At 44.2% G+C, this 26,949-nt stretch overlaps 1 protein-coding gene across 1 annotated transcript in view; it reads right to left on the minus strand.

The window, feature by feature from the left end:
* Positions 1-26,949, minus strand: part of GABRR3 (gamma-aminobutyric acid type A receptor subunit rho3) — a 47,482-nt gene that overhangs the window by 13,880 nt on the left and 6,653 nt on the right. Inside the window, exons 2-6 of the mRNA XM_084841693.1 lie at positions 21,176-21,288; positions 5,352-5,419; positions 4,016-4,239; positions 2,587-2,669; positions 494-634 (exon numbers count right to left, since the gene is read on the minus strand). Of these exons, the coding sequence (XP_084697819.1) occupies positions 494-634; positions 2,587-2,669; positions 4,016-4,239; positions 5,352-5,419; positions 21,176-21,288 (629 nt within the window). The remainder of the gene's footprint in view (positions 1-493; positions 635-2,586; positions 2,670-4,015; positions 4,240-5,351; positions 5,420-21,175; positions 21,289-26,949) is intronic.

The raw sequence follows: 26,949 nt of genomic DNA on the forward strand, positions 1-26,949 counted from the left end.
ATTTGCATTTAAAAAGCACAGGCAGAGGAAGGGTTATGCTAACAACCGTGATCACCTGATTAATGTAATAGGAACATAAGAAGCTGTCTTATACCGAGTCGGACCCTCCGTCCATCTAGTCCAGTATTGTTGACAATGACTGGCAGTGACTCTCCAGGGTTTCAGGCAGGAGTTTTTCCAGCCCTATCTAGAGATATTTGTTCACCCAGGCAAGCACTTAGGGACAGTTGTGTCCACCCATATAAACAAGAAACATACAACTTGAAATGGCATGAGGTCTTATATATATTTATAAAATACATGCATTTCATATAAAAACTAATAAGAAAATGTGGAAACCAAAGTCTAAATACATTCCCCTGTGCAGGGGAGGGGGGATCTCTTTTGAACTGATTTCCTTCATAACAGTCATATTACTGACTGCTGTTATTAGCTAAGCTCAAAATAAATCTAGAGAAGATAAGAACATCTGTCTGTCAATCAGGTGCCATACCTGTACTGCTGTAAAATGCTAGTCCACTGGAAGCACTGAATTCTTCAGTGAAGAACTGGGAAAGAGAAATGTGCTCATCCATGCTGAGTGATTCGTTGCCATGCTTCCAATACAGCATCAAGTCTTCTTCATTGTAGGCATCTATGAGAGGAGTTTTTAAAAATTAACAGACTATCGCCTGCCTGTGACACTTCTTGGTGGTAAAGGCATACACCCTCTTTAACCCATGTTACATTAGATATCATTTGAAGACACTAGATGCTGAACTGGGGATGGCTTGGCTGCTGGACCAGTCGACAAATGAAGCTGGCAATAATGGACCAGAGACTGTACTCTGACAGGGGCAGAGGAATTATCGCCACATCCCAAGGTGGCTTACAGCAATAAAATCCCATGTAATAAGTAAGTCTTGAGGGTATTCCTAAATGCTACCAATGATGGGGTCTGATGGACCCCCAATAACAATCTATTTGAGAGGTGTGGGGCCACTGCAGAAAAGGTGTTCTCTCATGTACTTGCCAACCTATCTGCCCTCAAGGGTGTCCAAGTGAGAAGGACCTATTAAAATGTGGGCAGGCACTTGGCTGGTTTTAAGCTATCCAAAGCAAGTCAGGCTTCCTGGCTCTGCTCTGATAAAAGCGTCTCACTGAAGGATTTTTTTTTTTTTACTTAAAATACTGGATCTGAAGAAGGCTCTGTTAACTGCACAGAGTTCCTGCAGTCAGAAACCCTGATAAGGCAGGGTTCACAAGCGAAGGAACTGTATGTGTTCAGCTGAACGTGCTTACAGATCCCACTTCAGGGTTTTGCACTCAATGTGTGGAAGTCTAACTGGGGAACCAGGCGTGTGGGGATGAGGCTTATGCATGCACCCATGTCTTCCTACCCACTTCAGCCCTACACATGAGCAGATGAATACCTGCAGAGGGCTACAGTTGCATGATATTTTGCTATGCAGATATATACATATAGAGTCAGAAATAATTACTATAATTTAAATAGAAATACAATACATATCACCATACTGTGGAAAACTGACCAGGTGACCTCTCTGCCTGCTCAGTCTGCTGTCAATCAGCTAGCTGCGGACAGGGAACTTCAAGGCTCTGCTCTCCATTCTTATGGTTCTTTGACTTTAAATCAGACTTGGACTGGGCAGCCCATCACATAGAGGACACCTTCAAATAGAGGACTGACAGCTCTTCAAACGGAGGGCTGTCCTCTGTAAGGTAGGACAGGGTGGGAAGAAAGTAAATCTCCAGTTGTCACGCATGCCTGATCATTTGCCATCCTGGCAGGGGCTTCTAAAAGTTGAAATCCAAAACAACTGGAGATCTGCCTTCTCCTGAAGTAGTCCACTGGATGGACTGACACCTAGCCATTCTAGCCCGAAAGTTGCCGCCAGAGCGCCAACTAAGCTCTTTGACTCTCCAGTCTGATCTTGTCTGTTTCTCCCAGCTGCAACTACCAAAATTACAGGCTGAGCTCCACCACATCGCCAGGAGGAAGACAAAAGGATGTGTCATCTTCCATTCAATTAGAGGCATGTCTGACAAGAACTGACCAATCATATTCATTCGGTAGGAGGGGTGAGATGCTTCTCATCCAGATATCTGCTTAACAGTAGTAGTGGCCAGGGGGAGGTTTGACCAACTTTAATCAGTTAACCCTTTCCTTGTTACAATCACAGAATCACAGAGTTGAAAGGAATTCCAAGAGATCATCCAGACCAATCCCAATCTCACTAAAACTTTAATAAATGTCAACAACCCCGTTCTCAGGCAGGACCAGTAAAACTCTATGACATCTATTGCATACAAGTTATGCAAAATCATACCAAAGGGAAATGACAGAGCTTTTCAACATATTTTTCTCTCTTCTTAAGAAGGGGGAGACACTCAGGCTCCTTTTATAAATATCCATAGCTTTTAGGAGGCCAGTTCCCAAGGGTATTTGGAGATCCCAATGTTTTCAAGAGGCTAAATGCTGGTTCACACACCTTCAAAAACATATAGGTAAGGCTATCTTGTATCACTCCTACTTTAAAATATGCATATGGAGAATATATAATACCGTAGCAGAGCCAGACTTACAGCTTTCCAACTCTAGGGAGCAGTTCTGAGTGTCAAGTGGAAACCTACTGAAGTCCATGAAGCACATGGCGGAAACTGTTATCCTGTCAGAAAGGCAATGGGTGGGGGAAGGATAAACTTTAATTAACATAATAAAATGTTCTGCTATGCATGAGAGTCTTAAGGACAATGAATGAGAGATTGCAATTTGGTTCCCACATTTTTTCTTTCCTTATGAACCTGTGTCATAATGGCTTTTATCTCTCTCTTTTTTATTAATCAAGAGAAGAAGAATATATCAAAAATAAATTCATGGGGGAGCCCATAACTTTAATAAAGATAGGGGAAAGTATCCCATGCCAAAAACCAGCAGAAGGCCACCCACTGCCAAGGACACTGTTGCCCCAAGGGTCCTTGGTGGGGTGGGGGGGCATCCCCTTAAGCTTTTTTTTGATAGGGCACCCTTTCCCCCACTGCTCTTAAAGCCCATAGAGCAATATTACTCCACTGACTTAAACAGAAGTGAGGGAAAGGGTGGCTTGCAGGCGCACTGAAGGATCTTGGAGGGCACTGAATTGCTTACCCCTGCACTAGACTATAACAGCTCTTACCACACATATTGGTATAAACTCATTACGACAGGAACAAAAATTAGAATCAGAAAATAATAACTCAACAGAGTACAACAAGCATGTTAACTCTCAACAGCTTTGAAGGATTAAATGGCCTGGGATTTTTTTTTAATTATTTTGCCTGGTACTGAAATTACATCACAGTGGGCACTAGGCAAGGCTCTCAAGGGAGGGCATCCCACTGAAAAGGATCTCTCTTGGGCCATCACCCACCTTATCTCAGAGATGGGGGGATTCAAAGAGGCAATGATCTCAGTGCAGGCCTGATTCAATGTATCTTGTTGCCTGAGGTAAAGGAGAAGACAGCAACCTATCCCATTCCACATGCAGAATCTGACTGAACTGGCAGTTGAATCTTACTCCAACACTGGCAATGGGACAGCCTCTTCCACCTCATCTGAGGAAAGCAGGCTAGTTTAGAGGGAGCAGGGTGACTGCTGCCACCCTCACCCCACTAGTATCTGAGACTTGAGGCAGCCGCCTCACTCTGCCTAATGGAAGGGCTGGCCCTGTCTCAGTGACTGCATGGACTGACACAGGAGATGACAGAAGTAGCTGACATAGTGCAACAAAAGCTGATCTATGCTGAGTTCAGCAACATCACTTTTGAGACTGTGACCACAAGGCTGAAAGTCAGCATAAGGCTGGTAGAAAAACTGTGACTGCCATAGGCTGTAAGGGTCACATGAATAGATCCTCAATGCCTGTAATTTTTGTAAAGCTCATAATACGTAGCTACATCACAATGAGCTATTGTATCCCACGGGCATTCCTCCCATTTTCGTGTTTGCTCTCCTGCGAGTGGACACTGTGCTTACCGTAAGCTGAAGAGCACATTGCCATCTGGGTAGACACGTAACATAACATTCTCCATAGTCGTGTCATGGATGAAAGATCTTTTAGAGTGAACAAAAAATATATCAGGTACCCAGATCTTTTTTATTAGTCTTCCATCAAAGGTCATGCTTCTGTTTCTGGTACTAGGAAATGAGAGTCTCTCATCTTTCCAGTAATGTCTGAGGTATAAAGTCATTGTGAAGTCCTTTATTTAAAGGAAATATAAAGGAAATTAAGAAGATTTTTAAAAATATCACCAGGCATGAATTCATCAGTTTAATAATGCCACCTGTAGATTACTACAGCTAAAGACATTTTTTTAGCAGGTTTTGCTCTCTAGTTTTGCTCTCTGCAGAGTCCTGCATCATGGATAGAACGTAGTTTTTGTGGTACTGGCTGCGCAGTATACAATAAAAGCACATAATAAATCAATAGCAAACTCAGGTGGTTGAATGCTGACAGCATTGGAGCCAAAATGAACCAGTGAGAAACAACAGGGAGGTTATCAGCAAGCTTGGGTGAACCCTGAAGTATACAGAAGGAGAAAACATTTTTAAAATTCCAAATGCAGCAAAAACAAACATTCAGATCAAGAAAAACAGAAAAGTAGATGCAGGCGAGTGAATAGGCCTGTTTGAGCTCCTAACAGCTTATGCTATTCTGGACGAGAGCATGGCTGGCTGGAATCCTGAAGGGAAATTCCTCTTAGTGGGTGAGGATAAACCGCAGCATTTCCCTTCTGAAAGCCAACTTGAGTGGCCTGTGCTGGTCACTCATGCAGAAAAGAGAGGAATTCCAAGGTAGATCAAATTCAAACTGAAGCCTATCATATAAGGAGCCTAAACACACAAAAGGAGATTGAAGAGGATTGCACATGCATGCTGCCCTCATGAATCCACAGTTAGAAGCCTTCCTATGCTTGCCATTTTCCTAGTTCCACCAGTGCTACATGTAGCAGAGTAAAACCATCATGGTGACTAGTATCTCCCATGCTGCCTCATGCAACAGCACAATGCTATTTACTGGCAAAGGCACAGTGAATTCGGGTAACAAAGTCTGAATAATGTGGGGAACGACCATAGACATGCAGACCTTGCTAAGGAGTTTTAGGGCACAATCCTGGCAGGCTAGTTATAGGACTTTTTTCTGTCTAAACATGTCTAGGATTGTGCCCTTATACTATTTTAATTATACACCAATACTCAAAGAGCAGGGTATTAGTTCTAAAATCTATATGTCTCCACTCCTGACATGCGATTCCTAATTTCAATTGCACTTCTGGATACTACTGCTGTCATGATATGATGAAAAGCTTACCATGTCAACTTCTGAAATGCTGTCAATACTTTCAACTTGCACATCAATACCCACTGGTATTGGTGATCCTTTAAAAATAAAAATGGAAAAAACATATATGAAGGTTAACAGTACCCTTTTAAAAAATTAAGACAAAACGAATCCAGCCATGGAACTGAGGTACGTGGATTTCTTGGAACCATCTTAAATGGTTTAAAATGTGTGTATCTTACGAAGCCCCCTTACAGCAGGATTCAGTCACTACATGGTATGTGCAAACTTGGGTGGCCATATGGCCTATTTTAGAGAGGGCAGACCTCTATTTGAAGGCTTGTCTAGTCCAAGCGTAGTTTAAAGCTAAAGAACATGTAGGAAGAAAGCCAGGCTATGAAGCACATGGTCTTCAATGTCTATATACTAATGCCCCGAGTATAGGAAACAAACAGAACGAACTTGAACTCTTAATACAAGATGTAAATTATGACTTGATAGGTGTAACTGAGACTTGGTAGGATGACTCTCATGACTGGAATACAGCAATGGAAGGATATAACTTGTTCAAAAAGAACAGGAGGAACAGAAAGGGAGGTGGGGTTGCACTGTATGTGAAAAATACATATCTCTGCACAGAAATACAGGAGGATGAGCTTGGTAGCCCCAACGAGAGCAACTGGATCAAAATAAATGGAGCAAAGAATAAAAAGAACCTGGTGGTCGGAGTCTACTACTGGCCACCCAATCAAGGAGAAGACGAGGATGAAACTTTTGAAAAGCAAATAGCCAATGTTTTAAGGAAGCATGATGTAGTAGTACTGGGGGACTTCAATTTCCCTGATATTTGTTGGGAGACAAATTCTGCAAAACATGGCCCCTCCAGGAAATTCCTGACTTGTGTGGCGGATAACTTCCTCCTACAGAAAGTAGAGGAAGGAACTAGAGGATTGGCTATCCTTGACTTGATCCTAACCAACAGAGATGACTTAGTGGGTAAAGTAGCAGTTACAGGAACTCTGGGGGAAAGCGACCATGTTATACTTGAGTTCTTGGTTCTAAGGGAAGCAAAAGCTGAGTGTAGTCAAAACACGTACCCTGGATTTTAGGAAAGCTGATTTTAATAAACTCAGAACAATGATAAGTAAGGTCCCATGGCAAGCGACTCTAACGAAAAAAGGAGTCCAAGATGGGTGGAAGTTTTTTAAAAAGGAAATTCTCAAGGCACAATTACAAACAATTCCAACAAGAAGAAAAGGTGGAAGACAACAGAAGAAGCCAATGTGGCTTCACAAAAAGCGTAGAGATGACCTGAAAACAAAAAAGGACACATATAGGAAGTGGAAAGAAGGCCAAGCAACAAAGAAAGAGTACAGGCAGGTAGCACAGAATTGCAGGGATAGAGTCAGGAAGGCTAAAGCTGAGAATGAGCTGTGGTTAGTGAGGGATGCTAAAAGCAACAAAAAGGCTTTCTTCAGCTACGTGCATAGTAAAAGGCAGAGGAAAGAAATGGTTGTTCAGCTATTAAATAAGGATGGCAAAATGATAACAGATGACAAAGAAAAGGCAGAGGTGCTCAATTCCTACTTTGGCTCAGTCTTCTCCCAAAAGAGGGTCTATGACCCCCCTGGCAAAGGCGAAGTACAGGCTGAAGGGGCAGGATTGCAGCTTGAGATTGATAGGCATGTGGTCAAGGAACACCTAATTACTTTGAATGAGTTCAAATCTCCAGGGCCAGATGAATTGCACCCTAGAGTAAAAAGGAACTGGCAGAAGAACTCTCAGAACCGCTGTCTATTCTCTTTGAGAAATCATGGAGGATGAGTGAAGTGCCACATGACTGGAGGAGGGCTAATGTTGTCCCTATCTTCAAAAAGGGTAAAAAGGAGGAACCTGGGAACTACAGACTAGTCAGTCTGACATCAATCCCTGGGAAAATTCTGGAGCAGATTATAAAGCAATCCATCTGTAAGCACCTTGAAAACAATGCTGTCAGGGTGGAAACTGAGCCCATAGTGCCCCAGAGCAGTTCTGATTCTGAGGAAGAGCAACAGCCAGTGGGAGAGGAGCTTGCACAGGCACAGCGGCAGGGAGAGATTCCTCCTGCCTGCATTCCTGAGAGAGACAGTGACCCTGGCAGCAAGAGAGCAGGGGATGGGGTTTTGCTGGATGCTCAGCGCAGACGCAGGGAGCGGCGCCAGATGGAGAGCGCCGAGAGGAGGCACTCTGCTCGCTTGGCGCTAAAACGATGGTTGCGTCCCAGGGACCCAAGGGTAAGAGGGAGGACCTCTCCATAGCCCATAAGTTCAGAGTCTTCCTGCCCTCCTCCTTCCAACGGGGACCAACTGCCTTACCTGGAGCTTAGGCTACTCTGCTAACTACCCCAGTGCAGTTCCTTGCTTAGTCGCTGGTGATTAGCATCTGAAAGAGTCATTAAGTTGTAAAAGGAATAAAGCCTTGGAAAGAATTCTTTTTGTCTGTGTCTTGAGTTGGCTATTGCAGGGGACTGTAAGAGGCTGCTAGGGCAGTCCTGACAGCTTGGTCCCTGTTCCTCTTTTTTTTTTCTCTGCTCCTACTGCCTCTGGATGGTGCAATGGACCCGGCGGTGCAAGCTCTCGCACAAGGGAACCAGGCTCTTTGTGCTCAAGTTGCCCAACTGACAACTGCCGTGCATGCTTTGCAAGCTGCTGCTCAACCCCCACCACCCCCCATTCCACCCTGCTGCAAATGCCCGGTGGCTCTGCCAGAGAAATTTTCTGGTGTGAAAGGACTTTTTCAGATTTTCCGTGCCCAATCGGAGCTGTACATGCGCCTTCGACCTGAGGATTTCCTAATAGAACAGGTTGGTGTGGGCTTTATCATTAACGTTTTCAGCCGTGGCAGCTAAATGGGCTTCGGGGCTTCTTCTCGCTAATGACCTCCTGCTAGGGGACTATCAAGGTTTCATGACAGCGATGGCCAGATTTTTCGGTGACCCCCTGTGCACGCAGACGGCTTCTCAGGAGATTTGCTGCCTCAGGCAGGGCAAGGACTCAGTTTCCAGCTACGCGACCACCTTTCGCTTGCTGATGCAGGATTTACAGTGGAATGATGCCAAGCTGGTGGCTCAGTTTTTGGAGAGTTTGAACGACGAGATCTTGGATGATTTGGCATGCACGCCTAGCCTGCCTACTTTGGAGGATCTCATCCAGACCTGCCTCCAGATAGATAGTCGGCTGAAGGGGCGCTGGCATAACCGGCGAGGCGCCGGGGGCTGAGATTTCCCTCCCCCCATTCCCTCATGTTTCCTGCCCCCTCCCCCACCCCCTGCCCCTGTGGTGGGGGCGGAGGAGACCCCTATGCAGCTGGGAGCTACCTGAGCCCCACTGTCACTGGAGAAACTAGAGCAGCGGCACACAGAGCGCCGATGTTTTCGGTGCAGAAGGCTGGGACATTTCGCCAAAACCTGCCATGCCAGGCCGGCAGCCCCACTGCCTCCTCCTCTCCTTCCTCCTCCTCCTCCTCCTTGTCCCCAGGCCTGACTAGGCTGCCCCCCAATCCTGTTGGGGGTCTCCAGTGTGGGGGTCAGCTCCCCACCTGGCGGGTGCCTTCTGCAACCCCCCTCCCATCTGCTATTGCATGTTCACCTCCGCTCCTCCCAGTGGGGTGGGGTGGAGGCCCTGGCTTTAGTGGACTCTAGGGCTATGACCAGTTTCATGGATGAAACATTCGCTCACCTCCACAATATTCCTACCCTGCCTCTTCCTGCCCCCTTGGCAGTGGAGACCATCGATGGGCGTCCTCTTTCTTCGGGCGTGGTGACCTGGATTACAGCTCTGCTCACTCTGCACACCCAGTCCCACGTTGAGCAGATTCAGTTTCACTTGGCCAAGGTTCCCCAATACCCAATCGTGCTGGGTGTTTCCTGGCTCTCTAAGCATGATCCTCAGATTTCTTGGGGGCTTCAGCAAGTGGAGTTCTTGTCTCCCTACTGCCGGCAGCATTGCCTCCCAACCCAGGCACCGGTCCCAGCCCAGGCCTTAACCCTTTCCTCCCCCTCCTCGTCTGCTTCTGGCAGTTCTTCAGCTACCGTGATCCTCCCAGAGAAGTATGAGGCTTTTCGGGATGTTTTCAACAAGAAGGAGGCTGACCAGCTCCCCCCTCACTGCCCTTTTGACTGTGCCATTAACTTCATTCCTGTGGCTACCATCCCCGCTGGCCAGCTGTATTCGATGTCGGAGCCAGAACTTCGAGCTCTGCGGGAGTTTTTGGACACAACCCTCAGACATGGCTTCATTTGCCCCTCCTCCTCCCCCGCCTGCGCCCCTACCATGTTTGTTCGCAAAAAGACGGGAGAACTCCACCCAGTGTATGACTTCAGAGTGCTGAATTTGGTCTCGATCCCTGACAAGTACCCCTCCCCCTCATACTGGAGTTGCTGGAGCGCCTGGGGCGAGCCAAGTTTTTCACCAAGTTGGACCTGCGTGGCGCCTACAATCTGATTCACATCCGGGAGGGGGATGAGTGGAAGACCTGTTTCGGCACCCGGTACAGAGCATATGAATGCCTAGTGATGCCGTTTGGGCTCACCTGCGCCCCCCCCCCCATTTTCGCATTTTATGAATGCCATCTTCCGGGACTATTTGGACACTTTCCTCATTGTTTATCTCAATGATTTACTTATATTTTCTGAGGATCCCCATGACCATCAGCACCATGTCTCCGCCGTCCTCCAGCGCCTCCGTGAGCACCATCTTTATGCCGAGCTGGAAAAATGTGCGTTTGACCTAACATCTTTGGACTATCTCGGCTACATTATCTCAGCTGAGGGTATCAGGATAGATCCTGCAAAAGTCCAGGCTGTTCTCTCCTGGCAGGCTCCATCCACCAAGAAGGACTTGCAACGTTTTCTGGGCTTTGCAAATTTCTACAGAAAGTTCCTGCCCAGCTTTGCTTGGCTGACATCTCCTCTCACGGACCTCCTTAAGGGCAGGAAATCTCCTTTTCATTGGACGGCATCTGCCCAACAGGCTTTCGAGGAACTTAAGAAGCTTTTAAGTTCTGGGCCGATCCTGTTACATCCCGACCCGAGGAGGCCTTCTGTAGTGCAAACTGATGCCTCTGACTTTGTGGTGGGGGCTGTGCTTTTTCAGCCAGATCGGGCAGGTGGCGGGTTGCAACCCTGCGCCTACCACTCCAGGAAGCTGAACATGTCTGAGAGGAATTATACTATCTGGGAGAAGAAACTGTTGGCCATCAAGTCCACTTTGGAGTCCCGGCATCATCTTCTGGAAGGGGCATAGTACCCAGTCGAAGTCAGAACCAACCATTGCAACCTGGAACATCTTCAGACAGCCCATGCCTTAAACCAGCGGCAGATTAGGTGGTCACTTTTTTTCCCCTGGTTCCACCTTAAGATTTGCCATGTGAAAGCCTCCGACAACCTACACGCAGATACTCTTTCTCGTAAGCCGGACCTCCAGCCAGGGGATGAGGAGAGTCCCTCCCCCTCTCCGATTCTCCCCCCCCCAGTCTGGTGGCAGCTGTGGTGCCTCACTCTTGGGAGGAGCTCCTTCGCTCTGAGCAGGCTCGCTTTTGTCCGCACAAAGGTGGGGGAATTGGGGCTAGCCTCTGCCCCCCCCCCAGTCTACTCCCTTCTCTCTGCGACATGGCCTGCTTTACCATTCTGGCCGGGTCTATGTGCCTTCTAGACCCCTCCACGAGAAAGTCCTCCATCAGTGCCATGACTCCCCCACCGCTGGGCATTTTGGCTTCGCTAAGACCCTGCACAGAGTGACTTGGGATTTTTGGTGGCCTCATGTGTGTCGGGACATCAAGACCTATGTCACCTCCTGCCCAACCTGCCAGTGGGTGAAAGACCCCTCAGGCAAGCCCACAAAAGACCCCCTGCCTACCCCCTCAGGTCCTTGGAAACTGCTCTCCCTTGACTTCATCACTGACTTGCCTCGCTCAGACAGTAAGACCACTATTCTGGGGGTGTTGGATTTGTTTTCTAAGATGGCCTATTTCATCCCCTGCTGTGGTCTGCCCACAGCCAGGGAGACGTCGGAGCTCTTTTTGGCGCATGTTTTCCGGCTCCACAGATGGCCCTAGGGTCTCATTTCAGATAGGGGGGCCTAATTCACTGCCCATTTCTGGAGGGAGCTATTTGGGCTGTCACGCTCTGTCTTTCTTCCGCCCACCATCCCCAGACGGACAGTCAGACCAAGCGCACCAATGTGACTCTGGAGCAATATTTGTGCTGTTATGTCAATTACCAACAAGATGACTGGTTTTCCTTGCTGCCTCTAGCAGAATTTGCTTATAACAATGCCTCCATGCTTCCACCCGCCAAACTCCATTTTTTGCCAAATTTGGTTACCACCCCAGGGCTTTCCCATCCACCCTAGCTCCCTCTTTGGTGCCTGCGGCCCAGGAGTTTTTAGAGGAGTTGCAAGTGGTACACCACCTCTTACGGGACTCCCTCAAGCAAGCCTTGACAGCCTACAAGGCCTCTGCAGACCAGCGGCGCCAGCCAGGTCCATCTCTGCAACTGGGGCACTGGGTTTGGTTGTCCACCCAATACCTCCCCTCTCACTCACCCGCAAAGAAGCTTGCGCCTCGTTGTACGGGGCCTTTCCAGATTACAGCCCAGATTAACCCTGTTGCTTTTTGTCTGGCTCTCCCCCCCTCCATGAAGATCCATCCTGTTTTTCATCGGTCCTTGCTGTCCCCCCTTATTTCTGGCAACCCTCATCGCTCAGCCAGTGCTGATGGAAGGGGAGGAGGAGCTTGAATTTGCGGACATCCTGGACTCACGCCTTTCTCGCAGCCGCCTGCAATATCTGGTGGACTGGAAGGGGTACGGGCCAGATGAGCGCTCCTGGGAACCCGCTGAAAATGTGCATGCTCCATTGCTGCTGAGGCATTTCCACCAGCTGTACCCCCACAGACCCAAGGCCCCAGGGGAGGAGCACGAGGGGGGGCCTCATGGGAGCGGGGATGATGTCAGGGTGGAAACTGAGCCCATAGAGCCCCAGAGCAGTTCTGATTCTGAGGAAGAGCAACAATCCATGGGAGAGGAGCTCGCTCATCTCTCACAGGCACAGCGGCAGGAAGAGATTCCTCCTGCCTGCATTCCTGAGAGAGATAGTGACCCTGGCAGTGAGAGAGTGGGGGAGGGGGCCTTGCTGGACACTCGGCGCAGACGCAGGGAGCAGCGCCAGATAGAGGGCACCGAGAGGAGGCGTTCTGCTCACTTGGCGCTAAAACTACAGTTGCGTCCCGAGGACCCAAGGGTAAGAGGGAGGACCTCTCCATAGCCCATAAGTTCAGAGTCTTCCCGCCCTCCTCCTTCAAACAGGAACCGACTGCCTTACCTGGAGCTTAGGCTACTCTGCTAACTACCCCAGTGCAGTTCCTTGCTTAGTCGCTGGTGATTAGCATCTGAAAGAGTCATTAAGTTGTAAAAGGAATAAAGCCTTGGAAAGAATCCTTTTCATTTGTCTCTTGAGTTGGCTATTGGAGGGGACTGTAAGAGACAGCTAGGGCGCTCCTGACAAATGCAATGATTACTCGAAGCCAACATGGATTTGTCAAGAACAAATCCTGCCAGATGAATCTGATCTCAGTTTTTGATCAAGTAACCTCCCTTGTGGACTGTGGGAATGCTGTAAACATAATATACCTCGACTTCAGCAAAGCTTTCAACAAAGTGCCCCATGATATCCTGATGAGCAAACTGGCTCACAGTGGGCTAGATGAAACAACGATCCGGTGGATCCACAGTTGGCTACAGAATCAGACTCAAGGAGTGCTTCTCAATGGGACCTTCTCAAGCTGGGGAGAGGTAACAAGCGGGGCACTGCAGGGCTCAGTCCTGGGCCCAGTGCTCTTCAACATTTTTATTAATGACTTGGTGGAGGAGGCGCAGGGAATGCTGATCAAATTTGCAGATGACACAAAATTGGGCGGGACAGCTAATACTTTGGAAGACAGAAACAAAATTCAAAGTGATCTTGATAGACTGGAGCGCTGGGCAGAAAACAACAGAATGAAATTTAATAGGGAGAAATGCCAAGTTCTGCACCTAGGAAAAAGAAACCAAATGCACAGTTACAAGATGGGGGATACGTGGCTCAACAACACTACAAGCGAGAAGGATCTTGGAATTGTTGTCAATCACAAGCTGAATATGAGCCAACAATGTGATGTGGCTGCAAGAAAGGCAAATGCTCTTTTGGGCTGCATTAATAGAAGCATCGCTTCCAAATCCCGGGAAGTACTAGTTCCCCTCTACACAGCACTGGTTAGGCCTCATCTGGAGTACTGTGTCTAGTTCTGGGCACCACACTTTAAGAAGGATGCAGACAAACTGGAGAGGGTTCAGAGGAGGGCAACAAAGATGATCAGGGGACTGGAAATAAAGCCTTATGAAGAGAGACTGAAAGAACTGGGCATGTTTAGCCTTGAGAAGAGAAGACCGAGGGGAGATATGATAGCGCTCTTCAAGTAATTGAAAGGTTGTCACAGAGAGGAAGGCCAGGATCTCTTCTCGATCATCCCAGAGTGCAGGACATGGAATAATGGGCTCAAGTTACAGATTCCGGCTGAAGATCAGGAGAAACTTCCTGACTGTTAGAGCAATACGACAATGGAACCAATTCCCTAGGGAGGTGGCGGGCTCTCCCACACTGGAGGCATTCAAGACGAGGCTGGACAGCCATCTGTCGGGGATGCTCTGACTTGGATTCCTGCATTGAGCAGGGGGTTGGACTCGATGGTCTTGTAGGCCCCTTCCAACACTACTATTCTATGATTCTATGAACCATAAGAAGGGAGAGCTGCAGGGGCTTTGAAGTTGCCCATCCACAGTTAGCACTTGGACATCAAGTTGAGCAGATACACAGGTCACCTGGTCACAGTCTTCTCCACTATAGTTTGAGCAATTGTATTTCTATTTAAATTGATTATTTCTAAACTTGGATCTATACATATAAATTAGAATATGCAATTTCTATGCAAATCTCTGTCCTCTTTTTTGGCAATGGACTTCCTCTTTTGGAATTATACCTTAAGTGTCCACCCTAGTGGAAACTCATGTCATAGTAGCCTAACAAGACCAGACCTAACCAAAACAGGAGATATTGGTTAGATGTTACAATAATGAATAAACGGCAAGGGGGGCAGTTTATAACATGTACACCCCTTTGCTGGCAGGAGTTTTAAACTGGTGAGTTTAAAATTTAAAACTTTTTAAATTTTAATAAAAACTATTATTAGTTTTAATTAGTGAACTTTTAATAAAAATTATTTGATATATTTTTATATTGTTTTAAGTAGCAGTTTTTAACAATAATTAAGACATTTTTAAACATAATATTGTTTGTATATTCACAGGTCTCAATACTGCAGTGGCCTATACTGATAATTGTGAAGACCTACAACACCTTCTAGAACTAACACCAAAAAAAGATGACCTTTTCATCATAGGGGATTGGAATGCTAAAGTAGGAAGTCAAGAAATCACTGGGATAACAGGCAAGCATGGCCTTGGTGTACAAAATGAAGCAGGACAAAGGCTAATAGAGTTTTGCCAAGAAAACACACTGATCATAGCAAACACTCTTTTCCAACAGCACAAGAGGCAACTCTACACATGGACATCACCAGATGGTCAGTATCGAAATCAGATTGATTATGTCCTTTGCAGCCAAAGATGGAGAAGCTCTATACAGTTAGTAAAAACAAGACCTGGAGCTGACTGTGGCTCAGATCATAAGCTTCTTATTGAAAAATTTTGGCTTAAATTGAAGAACATAGGGAAAACCACTAAATCATAAAGGTATGACCTAAATCATATCCCTTATGAATATACAGTGGAGGTGAGGAATAGATTTCAGGGATTAGACCTGATAGACAGAGTGCCTGAGGAACTATGGATGGAGGTCCGTAACATGGTTCAGGAGGCAGCAACTCAATCCATCCCAAAGAAAAAGAAATGCAAGAAAGCCAAGTGGCTGTCTGATGAGGCTTTACAAGTAGCTGAGGAAAGAAGGGAAGCGAAAAGCAAGGGAGAAAGGGGAAGATATATCCAACTGAATGCAGAGTTCCAGAGAATAGCAAGGAGAGACAAGAAGGCCTTCTTAAATGAACAATGCAAAGAAATCGAGGAAAACAATAGAATGGGAAAGACTAGAGATCTTTTCAAGAAAATCGGAGATATCAAGGGAACGTTTTGTGCAAAGATGGGCATGATAAAGGACAAAGAAGGCAGGGACCTAACAGAAGCAGATGAGATTAAGAAGAGGTGGAAAGAATACACAGAAGAACTATACAGGAAAGATCTTAATGTCCCTGATAGCCATGATAGTGCGGTCACTGAACTTGAGCCGGACATCCTCGAGAGTGAAGTCAAGTGGGCCTTAGGAAGCATTACTAACAACAAAGCTAGTGGAGATGACAGTATTCCAGCTGAGCTATTTAAAATCCTAAAAGATGATGCTGTTAAAGTGCTGCACTCAATATGCCAACAAATTTGGAACACTCAACAGTGGCCACAAGACTGGAAAAGGTCATTTTATATTCCAATTCCAAAGAAGGGCAATGCCAAAGAGTGTTCAAACTACCGTACAATTGCGCTCATTTCACATGCCAGCAAGGTTATGCTCAAAATCCTACAAGCTAGGCTTCAGCAGTATGTGAACCGAGAACTACCGGAAGTACAAGCTGGGTTTCGAAGAGGCAGAGGAACTAGAGATCAAATCGCCAACATTCGCTGAATCATGGAGAAAGCAAGAGAATTCCAGAAAAACGTCTATTTCTGCTTCATTGACTATGCTAAAGCCTTTGATTGTGTGGATCACAACAAACTGTGGCAAATTCTTAAAGAGGTGGGAGTACCAGACCACCTTACCTGTCTCCTGAGAAACCTGTACGAGGGTCAAGAAGCAACAGTAAGAACCAGACATGGAACAACCGATTGGTTCAAAATTGGGAAAGGAGTACGACAAGGCTGTATATTGTCGCCCTTCTTATTTAACTTATATGCAGAGTACATCATGAGAAACGCCAGCTTGGATGAATCACAGGTCGGAATTAAGATTGCCGGGAGAATTATCAACAACCTCAGATACGCAGACGATACCACCCTAATGGCAAAAAGCGAAGAGGATCTAAAGAGCCTCTTGCTGAGGTTGAAAGTGGAGAGTGCAAAAGCTGATTTGAAACTCAACATTAAAAAACCTAAGATCATGGCATCTGGCCCCATCACTTCCTGGCATATAGAAGGGGAAGAAATGGAAGCAGTGACAGATTTTATTTTCTTGGGTTCCAAGATCACCGCAGACAGTGACTGTAGTCATGAAATTAAAAGACGCTTGCTCCTTGGGAGGAAAGCTATGGCAAACCTAGACAGCATAGTAAGAAGCAGAGACATCTCCTTGCCGACAAAGGTCCGTCTAATCAAAGCTATGGTTTTCCCAGTAGTAATGTATGGCTGTGAGAGCTGGACTATAAGGAAGGCTGAGCGCCGAAGAATTGATGCTTTCGAACTGTGGTGCTGGAGAAGACTCTTACGAGTCCCCTGGACTGCAAGGAGGTCCAGTCAGTCCATCCTAAAGGAAATCAACCCTGAGTGCTCATTGGAAGGACAGATATTGAAGCTGAAGCTCAAATAACAGATTTTTATGTTTATCTGTTAGTCCCAATAAACAAGTTTCTGACTTTAATTCTATAGTAGTCTTTAATATTCTTTGAGCTAAAGACTATATTCGTTTCCAAAATGTTTTAGCTTTTTTACAAGTCCACCATAAATTATAAAACGTTCCCTCTTGATCTTCACATTTCCAGCATTTTCCAGAAACACCTTTATACATTTTAGACCATTTAAAAGGTGACATATACCATCTATACATCATCTTATAAAAATTGTATTTAAGACTTGTACATAAAGTAAATTTTAAATCTTTTCCCCACATACTTTCCCACTCTTCCATTGATATATTATGACCAACATTTTGTGCCCATTTTATCATTCAATCTTTTACTTGTTCATCCTCTGTCTCATACCTTAACAGTAATTTATACAGTTTAGCAATAACATGTTCATCATTTGTACACAGTGCTGTTTCAAACTCAGATTCTGTTTGTTCAAATCTACCATGTTTCTCATCTATTTTAAACCTTTCTTTAATTTGCAAATATGAAAACTACTGACATACACGACCTTCTTCCAATAAGTTTTCCCTTGATTTTAACTAATATTCCACCATCTTCAATTTAGTTTTATAGTGCTGCTGGAGAATTGAATCGCTTGTAGTTTTCTTTACAAAATGGACAATAATATCTCTGGATAGACCTTTTGTTTTTGCATATCTCGAATTCAGTCTATAAGCTCGATCTATTTCCATTTCCACGATTTTCTCTTCTTTACTCAAAAAGGCTGCTACAGTCTTTACCAATTCCATTCTGAGGTCAGGTTCTGTACTGCCATAACTTTCTGCGACTCCTCTAAAACGTAATGAGCATTCCTTGTCTTTAAGCTCAAACCAAGCTAAGGAATCCTGCTCACGTTCTAACTCCGTAGTTAAAGTTTCTGCATTATTTTTCAGTACTTCCACTCTTTTTGTCATTATTTTAAATTCTTCTGTTCTTTGATTTAATGCATCATCTAATTTCTTAAATTCTTGTCTCAGTTCTTCCTTCGTGTCTTTAATCTCCTCCTTTACTTCCAATACTTGTCTTTCCATCCATTTTTCTATACGTTGTTCAAAGGTGCCCATCCTTTGTTCTATACGTTGTTCAAAAGTGCCCATCCTTTGTTCTTTGCGTAGTTCAAAAGCCTCCATCTTTTTGCTTATAGCATCTATAATATTCTGTGTTTGTTCATCCAAGGCCATCTTTTGTATATCTTGCTTCTGCTCAGGTACCTCTTCCTTGCTTATAGATGTTGCTTTCACCGATAATTTCGTAGCTCCCATCAGCCTCTTTTAAGGAGCCTTTCCTGGATTTAGTATTTCTACTTAGCTGTTCTGTAGGCATCTCCCAGGTATTCACTCTGCTATGAGTTGTTCTGATATCCTTTGCTGGTTTATCCAAATGCATAGCACTCATTCAATTATCTTCTTCATTATTTCCTTTATAAATTAATCTATCTGGATATCCAGTAAGTTATTGATCCTCCAATGCCAAAAGAGATCTCTCTCAGTATCAAAAGGAGAAAAAGAGATAAAAATAAAAAAGAACATGAAAAGAAGAGATTTTTCATAAGCTGCTGATTTTTTAACATCCAACTGGTGTCAGCAATACTCCTTCTTTACTCAAGGTGTCAGCAATACTCCTTCTTTACTCAATCAGCCCACAAGTTGATCTTGTGTCTAGCCTATTCCAGGCTTTCTGCCAAAGATTTATTTATTTTGACTTCCTCGCTTTCTCAAGGTCATGCAGAAGATAAAAGCAACTGGACAAAAACATAGCTTTCAGACATATAAATTCAAACATTAAAACCTTCAAACAATGATTTAAAGAAATAGAAAGTTAATTAGACTGTAATACTTATTCAAAAATGCAAACAGTCTTAGTATTCTTTCTTTTTTCTTCTTTTGAAAGGACCTCTTGAACTAAATTCACTTCGTAAAAGTCTGCAACTCCTTGATTTTAATTCAGGTTAGATTTATACAACTGCCATACTTTCACTTTTTGCTGTGCGACTGGTGCTTGCTGGTAGCTTAAATTTCCAAATGGTATCTAAGATTGGAGCACGCCTGTCCTTATATTCTCTTAATTCATTAGGAGTTTCAAAACAGCGTTTCAGTAAGTGTTTATCTCCGGCAACTGACCTTAGTTTTGAGCCCCTTTGCATCCTCTGCAAAGGCAGCTGTTCTTCTAAGATTTCATCGGGATGGTATTGCAGGCCTCCCCTTATTTTCCGGGGGGGGGGGGATGGTTTCTCAACCTTTTCACAGCTGTTTGAAAGAAGCGACCTGCGGAGCCTCACAAGTCACTGCCAGGACGACATGGCTCCTTACCAGAAGTCCCCTGCAAACATCTTTCCTGACACATCAGGGCACACACACATTTGTGTGGATGACATGCCAGCATGTTTAAACACTAGTGTATAATGTGTGTGAAGAAATGCTGTGTATATAAATAACTCTTGGTGTTCTGTAATGTTTAAATACTCTGTGTAACCTCTGTGTGGCAATAATGTATCTGAATAGGCCTGAGGCCCAGCTTTGCTACCGTATGGAGCCTTAAACATTTGTGGTTGCCTTGCTTACAGTGGCTTATTAAGTGAGGCTCTAGACATTTAAAAATGTTTTAAGGGGAGAAATTACCTTTGTTTTGATTGGTCTAGGAAACATCAAACTGTGACTGGCTGGGGGTTCTAGGTGGGCAGAAAAGAACAGTTGGAAAATGGACTTGACAATTAGTGTGAACAGTTATTTGGTGGAAGGAGTGAATGTCTGTTGGCATGTGGGGTGTGACAGGTGGACTAGGGAAAAGCTGAGGAGAAAGGGGATAGCGGAGGCCTGAGTATTACACTGTTTCTTCTCTGTGTGATAACCATGCATTGCTGGTGACAATCAGGAGTAGGGAGCAGGTGACTGTATTATGTCAGGAGGCTACCCTAAGATCTTACCGGAAGAAGGTTACACAAGCAGGCATTAAAAACCAGATAAACTGTCCAAGCAGCCTGTAGTACAACAAAAAGAGCTTTGGTGTCAGAGAAATACTGTACCCAAGAGCTAGACCTGGCTTGTGGGTGAATTTGGCTGGGATGGAGGTTTAGGGAATTTGGTCTGAGGTAGAAAAACAAAAAAACCCACAAAAAAATGTCATTAAGAGGCCTGTATTAGCAACAGTGTCTCTTGAGTCCTTAAGAAGTGTCAGTAAGCAGTCTTTTAAAAACTCCAAAGTAAATATTCCCTTATGTGTAAAATATCCCTTTAATAAACCAACTTGTTTAGTGTTGATGCCCATCTCATGCCTAAGCTTCTTATACCAAGCTATTAGGAGGGTTTAAAGTATTCTAAGACAATTGGTTGCAGCAGAAAAGGGTCAGCTTGTGGAACTCTGCTTGAAATTTTAGAATTTGCTAGAAAAATAAGAATCACCACAAGTGGTGGCATCACTGTGAACATTCCCCATAATGTGCCTGGCGACTTTGATAACTCTTGGACTTTGTCCCTTGTTTAAAGACATGAGTACATCATCTACAGTTTACATGTTTGCTACAGGAAACACTGATATAGCCACAACATTTGTGTCTGCCATGAAAACTAGAGCAGCTCTCAGTAATAATAACAGAGGACCATAAAACAACTGACCAAACAGCACCAATAGCTAAGATCCAAGGAAATATTTTAGATTCATTCTCTCGTGCCAATTTGAAATAATCAAGAATGGATAACTCCCTTAGAGTGCAATCCTATGCATATTTAAACAGAAATATGACTGGGGCACACTAGGAGTTTTAGGACTTTTTCTGTCTAAACATGCATACGATTGTCCCCTTAAAGGCCTCCAAACAAATCTGCTCCATTCCAATAATTTGCTAATTCCTACTTTCAGTAGGTAAGTTAATACAGGCTTCAAAGAGAATTCTATCTGTGACAGTAAAAATAAAATAAAATGCAGCTGAAAATGAATAATTCAGAGCATTCTTTTGGAATATTTGCTGGTCCTAGAAATTAAATGTCAAAAAGTGTGTTTTGTCCGATGTTGTTTCCAGTTTTTAATTCTCAGAGGAAGAGGAGACATCATTAAACATGCCATTCCATTTGTAAATGACCTCATTGGCCCCAGCCTGAGAAATTTACTTCATAAAATGAGATAATAAAATGGTATAGAAAAGCAAATACAGCTGCTCTTACCTCCAAAGCCAGGTCTCATTGCAAAATCATGATCCTCTATGTGGAGAAGTTGTTCAGATTTCACAGGCCATACTTTAGTGCTGTCTAGTTTTCTCAATCTAATTTCTCGTTTGCTGCATTAAAAAGAAATAATTACATTTTATCCCAGTGTATATACCCTGTCACACATTACTAGAGGTCTCTCAGGGTGGCAAATTTTTTATACACACATACACACACACATGCACAATTAAATTTAAGTTAAGAGTACTCAGAGCGAATCACTAACAACAGAACAATAAGTCAGAGTACACCCTACTAAACCACAGAACAAAACACAGCTGTTAACATGCAATATTTCTTTTTCTTTTTTTAATCTATTTTTTCTTTTATTGTTATAAATTAAATAAACACTACCAACAATATAATCAGAATCTTCTGTTTCCAACAATACAGTATTCTAAAAAAAGGAAAAAAGGGAGGATAGCAAAAGAAGGAAGAGAAAGAAAGAAAAAAGAAAAAAAGGAATTATATTAAACTACAATAAAAACAAACCAAATATCCAGATAGCCTTATGGCACAGAAATAGAAGCAAAGAATCCATTTCTATTGGCCATAAATTACTATTCAATTAGCACATATTAATAAACATTAAAGGTTTAGCCAACAAGGAATAGTAGTAATAATAATCCCATAATGGTACTAATACTAATAATACTAAAAAAGGGGGGAGGGGAAGAAGTTTAAGAAAAGGATAAAAACAGGAACAAGTCATCTGTATATTTTAAGTAATATCATATCTAAAGATATATTTATATGTGTATATACACATACACACACAAATATGCACTTTATTGCAATACAACATAAAAAAGGATGAGAAAGGAAAAAAATGCAAACATTTATTTTGGCATATTGCCCAGAAATCTTATCGGCTAAAACCCAAACAACACTTCAAAAGAACAGTAAAAATGGCTAAGTACTCCGGAGTCTGAGAGAGTTGGTTCCCTTAATTTAGTTTTAATACCAATTAAAAATGCTTCTGCAGCATCAGGATCCAAAAATCTTTTAATCTGGCCTTCAGAAAGAATACAAAAAGTAGCCAGATATTTAATATGATACTGCAGGTTAATTTGCTTTGCTAAACTTCTTGCCTTGATAAATTGCCTTCTTCTGTCAGCGTTTTCTTTAGTATAATCATGCAAGAGCATAATCTTGTCATTTGCTGGTCCCCACTGGAGCTCACCTCGTTCTCTTGCCAGAAGCATAAGGTAATTTTTTGTGGAGACTTGTGACAATTGAACAATAACAGTCCCAAAAGTCCCTTTAGTGCCATGTATTGAACCAGGAACATGATATGCATGCTCAATATGAAGTAAAAAATCAGATGGTAAAGCAAATAGCTCATGTAAAAGTTTATCCATAAATTCAGCCAAACCTGTATCTGTAGCCACATCTTTAATACCAAGGATACGTAGATTCGCTCTGCATGTGAAGGCCTCCAGTTGAGAGATTCAAGCAGACAAAACATTGTGAGACACTTTTATAGCCATTTCAACCCGATCTTTACGTTCATTAACCTCCACTTCCATCTTTTGAAAAGAGACATTAATTAAATCCACAGCCCCCTGAAGGGCAGTAATTGAGTCCTGAATTGTTTCAAGTTTCTTTGTATGCTCTGTTAGCTGAGAAGACATCATTTTTATCAGAGCAAGCAACTCCTCTCCATCTCCAGCATTTCTAAAAACCTTTGCTGAAGGAGCAATTGGGGGGGAGAGAAGGCTCCCCGCCTTTCCTTTTTTCCTTTGGTACTGCCATCCTCCACCATCCTGCCATCTTACACGATCAGTCTGTATACACAGCTGTAATATTACAGAATATTACAGTCCCAGCCAACAACAGTCGGGAATGCTGGGAGTTGTAGTCCAAAACATCTGGAGGGCACCAGATTGGGGGAGGCTGCGTTACAGCCTTCTGCTACTCAGGATCGCTGTTCCAAGAGGATTTCTCTTTGTTTTCAGAGCCAAGTGAGAAGGAGCTGTCCAGCTCTGCCACACTTCCCTTGTGCAGAATGTCATACTAGCTGTTACAGGAGGCAGAGTTTGCATCAGAACAGCACATGGGCATCTGCAGGAAGGGGCAAGAGGATGCAGTTGTCCCACGCATGCACGCACAAGCCATCATCTCCATTTCCCCGGCTTTCTTTATTTTTAACAAAACAAGATTCTAGCCCTTATAGAACCTGAGATATGAGGCAAAATGTGCAGCCACTATTCTGTCTATTTGTTTTGTGAGAAGCTAGCCTGCTCCCACCTTTCAGTGTTTTTAGCCAATGAATGAACTCATAGAAATAGTTAACACACCCACCATCTGGGTGTGTTAAGCCTTTTACCCTGTTAATAAATAATTGCATCCTCATAAAAAACAATGTAGAAATCCAGGAGTTTAGTGTAGCCGGGTTTGGGCAGTAGTGCATCTACCCAAAAACAAAAGCAGCAAAAACAGAAGTTCATGATCTTTCTAACTCAGTGTCAGGGTTGCCTCGGAGCGCAGGGAGTGACAGAGTAGTTCAGATTCTGAAGAAGAACCGCAAGACATGGGGGAGGAAGTTTCCCAGGCTTGTCCAGACATGGTTAGGCAGACTCCTCAGGTTTCAAAGGCTCAGCTGGATGGAGAGGGCCCCTCTTCACACATACCCTGTGAGAGATAGCGAACAGGGAGAGGCGGGGCTTGGAGAGCCTGAATTCTTAGATGCCAGGCACAGATGCAGAGCCAAGAGAGAGATGGCTGGGGCAGAGCTTAGATGGTCTGCCTGATTGGTCCGGCGTGAACAGCTGTGCTTAGAGGCCTCATGAGAGAGAGGGAGATCTCCCCCACCCCACCCCTTAAGTTAGAATAGTGAGCCCGCCTTTCTTCAAATGGTGGGCAACTTTCGTAGCTATCTTTTGATCCCTCTGAAGGCATTTCCTTTGTAGACTGAGAGTCACTGAGAATTTGCATCTATATGACCCATTGAAGTAATGGATTAAAAACCGTAGATTGAAATCTTTTGTCTGTGTGTGATTTGGCATTTGAAGTTCAGCAGGGGCAAAAGGAATCCTGACACTCAGGCCTTGTTAATAATCCCCCCCAAAGTTTATAAACATTATAATAATTACCATGGCAATGCATGCAGATAACATTTATCATTATTATACCCATATTACAGGAGGCAGGGCTGTAGCTGAGAAAGTGTGGATTACACCAATCCTTTAAAGTAGCCCAATGTTGTCATTCACATTTGGGGTAGTGGGGAAGAGTGGTATAAGATAACTGTGCGGTGTAGTCCAGTGTTGCTCTCCAGTCTCCTGGTGTGTTGGTGTTTTAAGGAAATGCAGATGGGGCTGTGAAGTTGCTTGTTGCATCAGGGTAATTTTTTAAGGGCCTGAGGGGGTCGTTTGTGTGTATATAGCTTTATGATAATCTGGCATTTTCACTCTTGCAGAAGGCCCAAGTGAAACCTCTCCCCAACTCTCTCTTAGTGCAGGCCTTGGAGCTGAGACAGTGTGCCATGCAGCTCCTCAGAAGTGAGTGTTTTCTTATGTATTGCAGTAATAAACCTATTGGGAAGGTGATTGTGTGAATCTGAATCTATTGTGTCTTGCCCACAGAACAAAGCCTAGGACTGGACTACAATCTCAGCAGGTCACATACACCACCATATGAACCATGCCCTTCATGCCTATAGTGGCCCTTAGGCCAATGGCCATTACAAGGGTAAAAGGAGTCAGGGAAAGAATTGAAGGTTTCAGCTGAGGGTGGAATGACATTGTTCAGACACCAAGTCTACCTGTTGAGAAACAACAGAAAGGTAGACCTGGTATACAAAATTCTCAGAGGCCAGGTCTACCTATCTTGGTAGACATGGTGCCCGGACCTTGTCACTGTTCAGTCACCAGATCTCCCAGAAATGGTGGATCTGTTCTCTGATGCTATCAGGGCTTTTTAAAAATGTGTAACCATACACAAAATGTGCAGTTACAGGAAGAATATGTAAGTCCAAAAGAATAGTGCTGCAGTTCAAAAATCAAGCCATGCAAAAGTTGTATATTAACTGGTGCAAAGAGTGGTTAATAACAATGTGAAAAGTTAAGTGATAAGTCAAGGCTCCTGTAGAACCCTCAACCCTGATTAAGCATACCCATTTCTCCTCCCACTACTAAAGACTCTCCCCCTAGACTTGACTGCTACTCTCTAGAGCTACCTTCCCCAACCTGGTGCCCTCCAGATGTTTCAGTCTTGAACTCCCATCAGCCCCAGCTGCATGGCCAGTAGTAAGGAATGTTGAGAGTTGTAGTCCAAAGCACCTGGAGGGCACCAGGTTGGGAAGGCTGTTCTAGAGAGCATTCGCCAATGTTCCCAAGATGAAGGAAATAATTCCAGGCAAGTCATGTGAAGTTGTCAAATGTAATGATAAGGGCAGTGATGCCATAATCTAATATGATAAGACAGCTGTACTGTGTTTGTGCATTTGGGTTTTTTCCTCTTGTTCCTAAGTGTTTTCTTTTATCCGTCATTCCAAATAAAGTTATGTTGGAGTTCTTGAATATAACACATTACTGCTGTTCAATTCCCAGGATCTTCTACTACTCTGTGTAGGCTTCTAAACATCATAGACTATTATGCTAAGCAATAAAGCACACACAGAAGGAAAGTGCACAGCTGTGTTGTAGCAGTGCGTGCTGTATGCGCAAACTACAATCAGCAATTGCTCTGTCCTGGAGCTTCCCCATCCCCACCCCTGGAAAAAATTCTGTAGACACCAATGCAACAGCAGTAGGGGAATATAGGTGCAGGGGATCCATGATGGAAGCACATTTACTAAACCCATGTCATAGAATCATAGAAAGTAGGGTTGGAAGGGGCCTACAAGGCCATCGAGTCCAACCCCCATGTCCTTGTGATTAGACTTACTGAGCAATGGTGCTTAGGATTACAGGCTAAGCTTTGAGGAAATCTCTTAGGGAACATAGGAAGCTGCCTTATACCAAGTCAGGTTCTTTGTTCACCTAGGCTAGTAGTATTATCTACCCTGATTGTGTCACCGGTTCTCCAAGGTCTCAGGCACATAACTTGCTACCACTCTTCTAACTGGGGATGGTGAGGATTGAACCTGGGACCTTGTGCATGCAGAGATGTGCTCTGTTGATTGAACTATGGTCCCTCCAAAGTACTCTTCATACCCAGAGTCTTTCCTCACAGTCATGCAAAGCCAAAGACAGTTTTTTGCCTTCATTCTACACCCCCCAAATGTTCCTTTTATCATATCCAGCCTGCGTGTGATAGATTCTGGAGGACAGTAAAATAGCTTTGCTTTTATGTCAGAAGCACTTTTGAACATATGCCCCTGACAACCACATTCCACACATTTACAACAACAATGGGTGGGTGGAGTGACTGAAGAAAAGTATTTTTTCTTGCAGCAAAATATTGTGGTTTGAGTACAACTGGGGTGGGGAACCTACAACATGAGGACGACATGTGGCCCTCGGCCTGATGTCATGCAGCTCACAGCATTATCCACTTCTCTGGATGCTGCAGGCCCACTCTTGCTTTCCAGATCACCCCTGTGGGAATCAGTTCCTCTTCCACTGTGTGTTTGTGTGTGCACGTGTGTACATGTACAAGAGGTAGAGGAGTGATGAGATGGCACAGGGAAAGAGTTGTGCAGTCTTGCTCTCCTTTTGGCTCTGGGTCTGCCTACCTTCACCTCTGGTGCCACTCACCATTGACTGCATACCCAAATGGACTTTTCC

This window comes from Heloderma suspectum, chromosome 3, assembly GCF_057233095.1.
Source record: "Heloderma suspectum isolate Gila_16-S chromosome 3, 16-S_ref, whole genome shotgun sequence".
Classification (NCBI taxonomy): Eukaryota; Metazoa; Chordata; class Lepidosauria; order Squamata; family Helodermatidae; genus Heloderma; species Heloderma suspectum.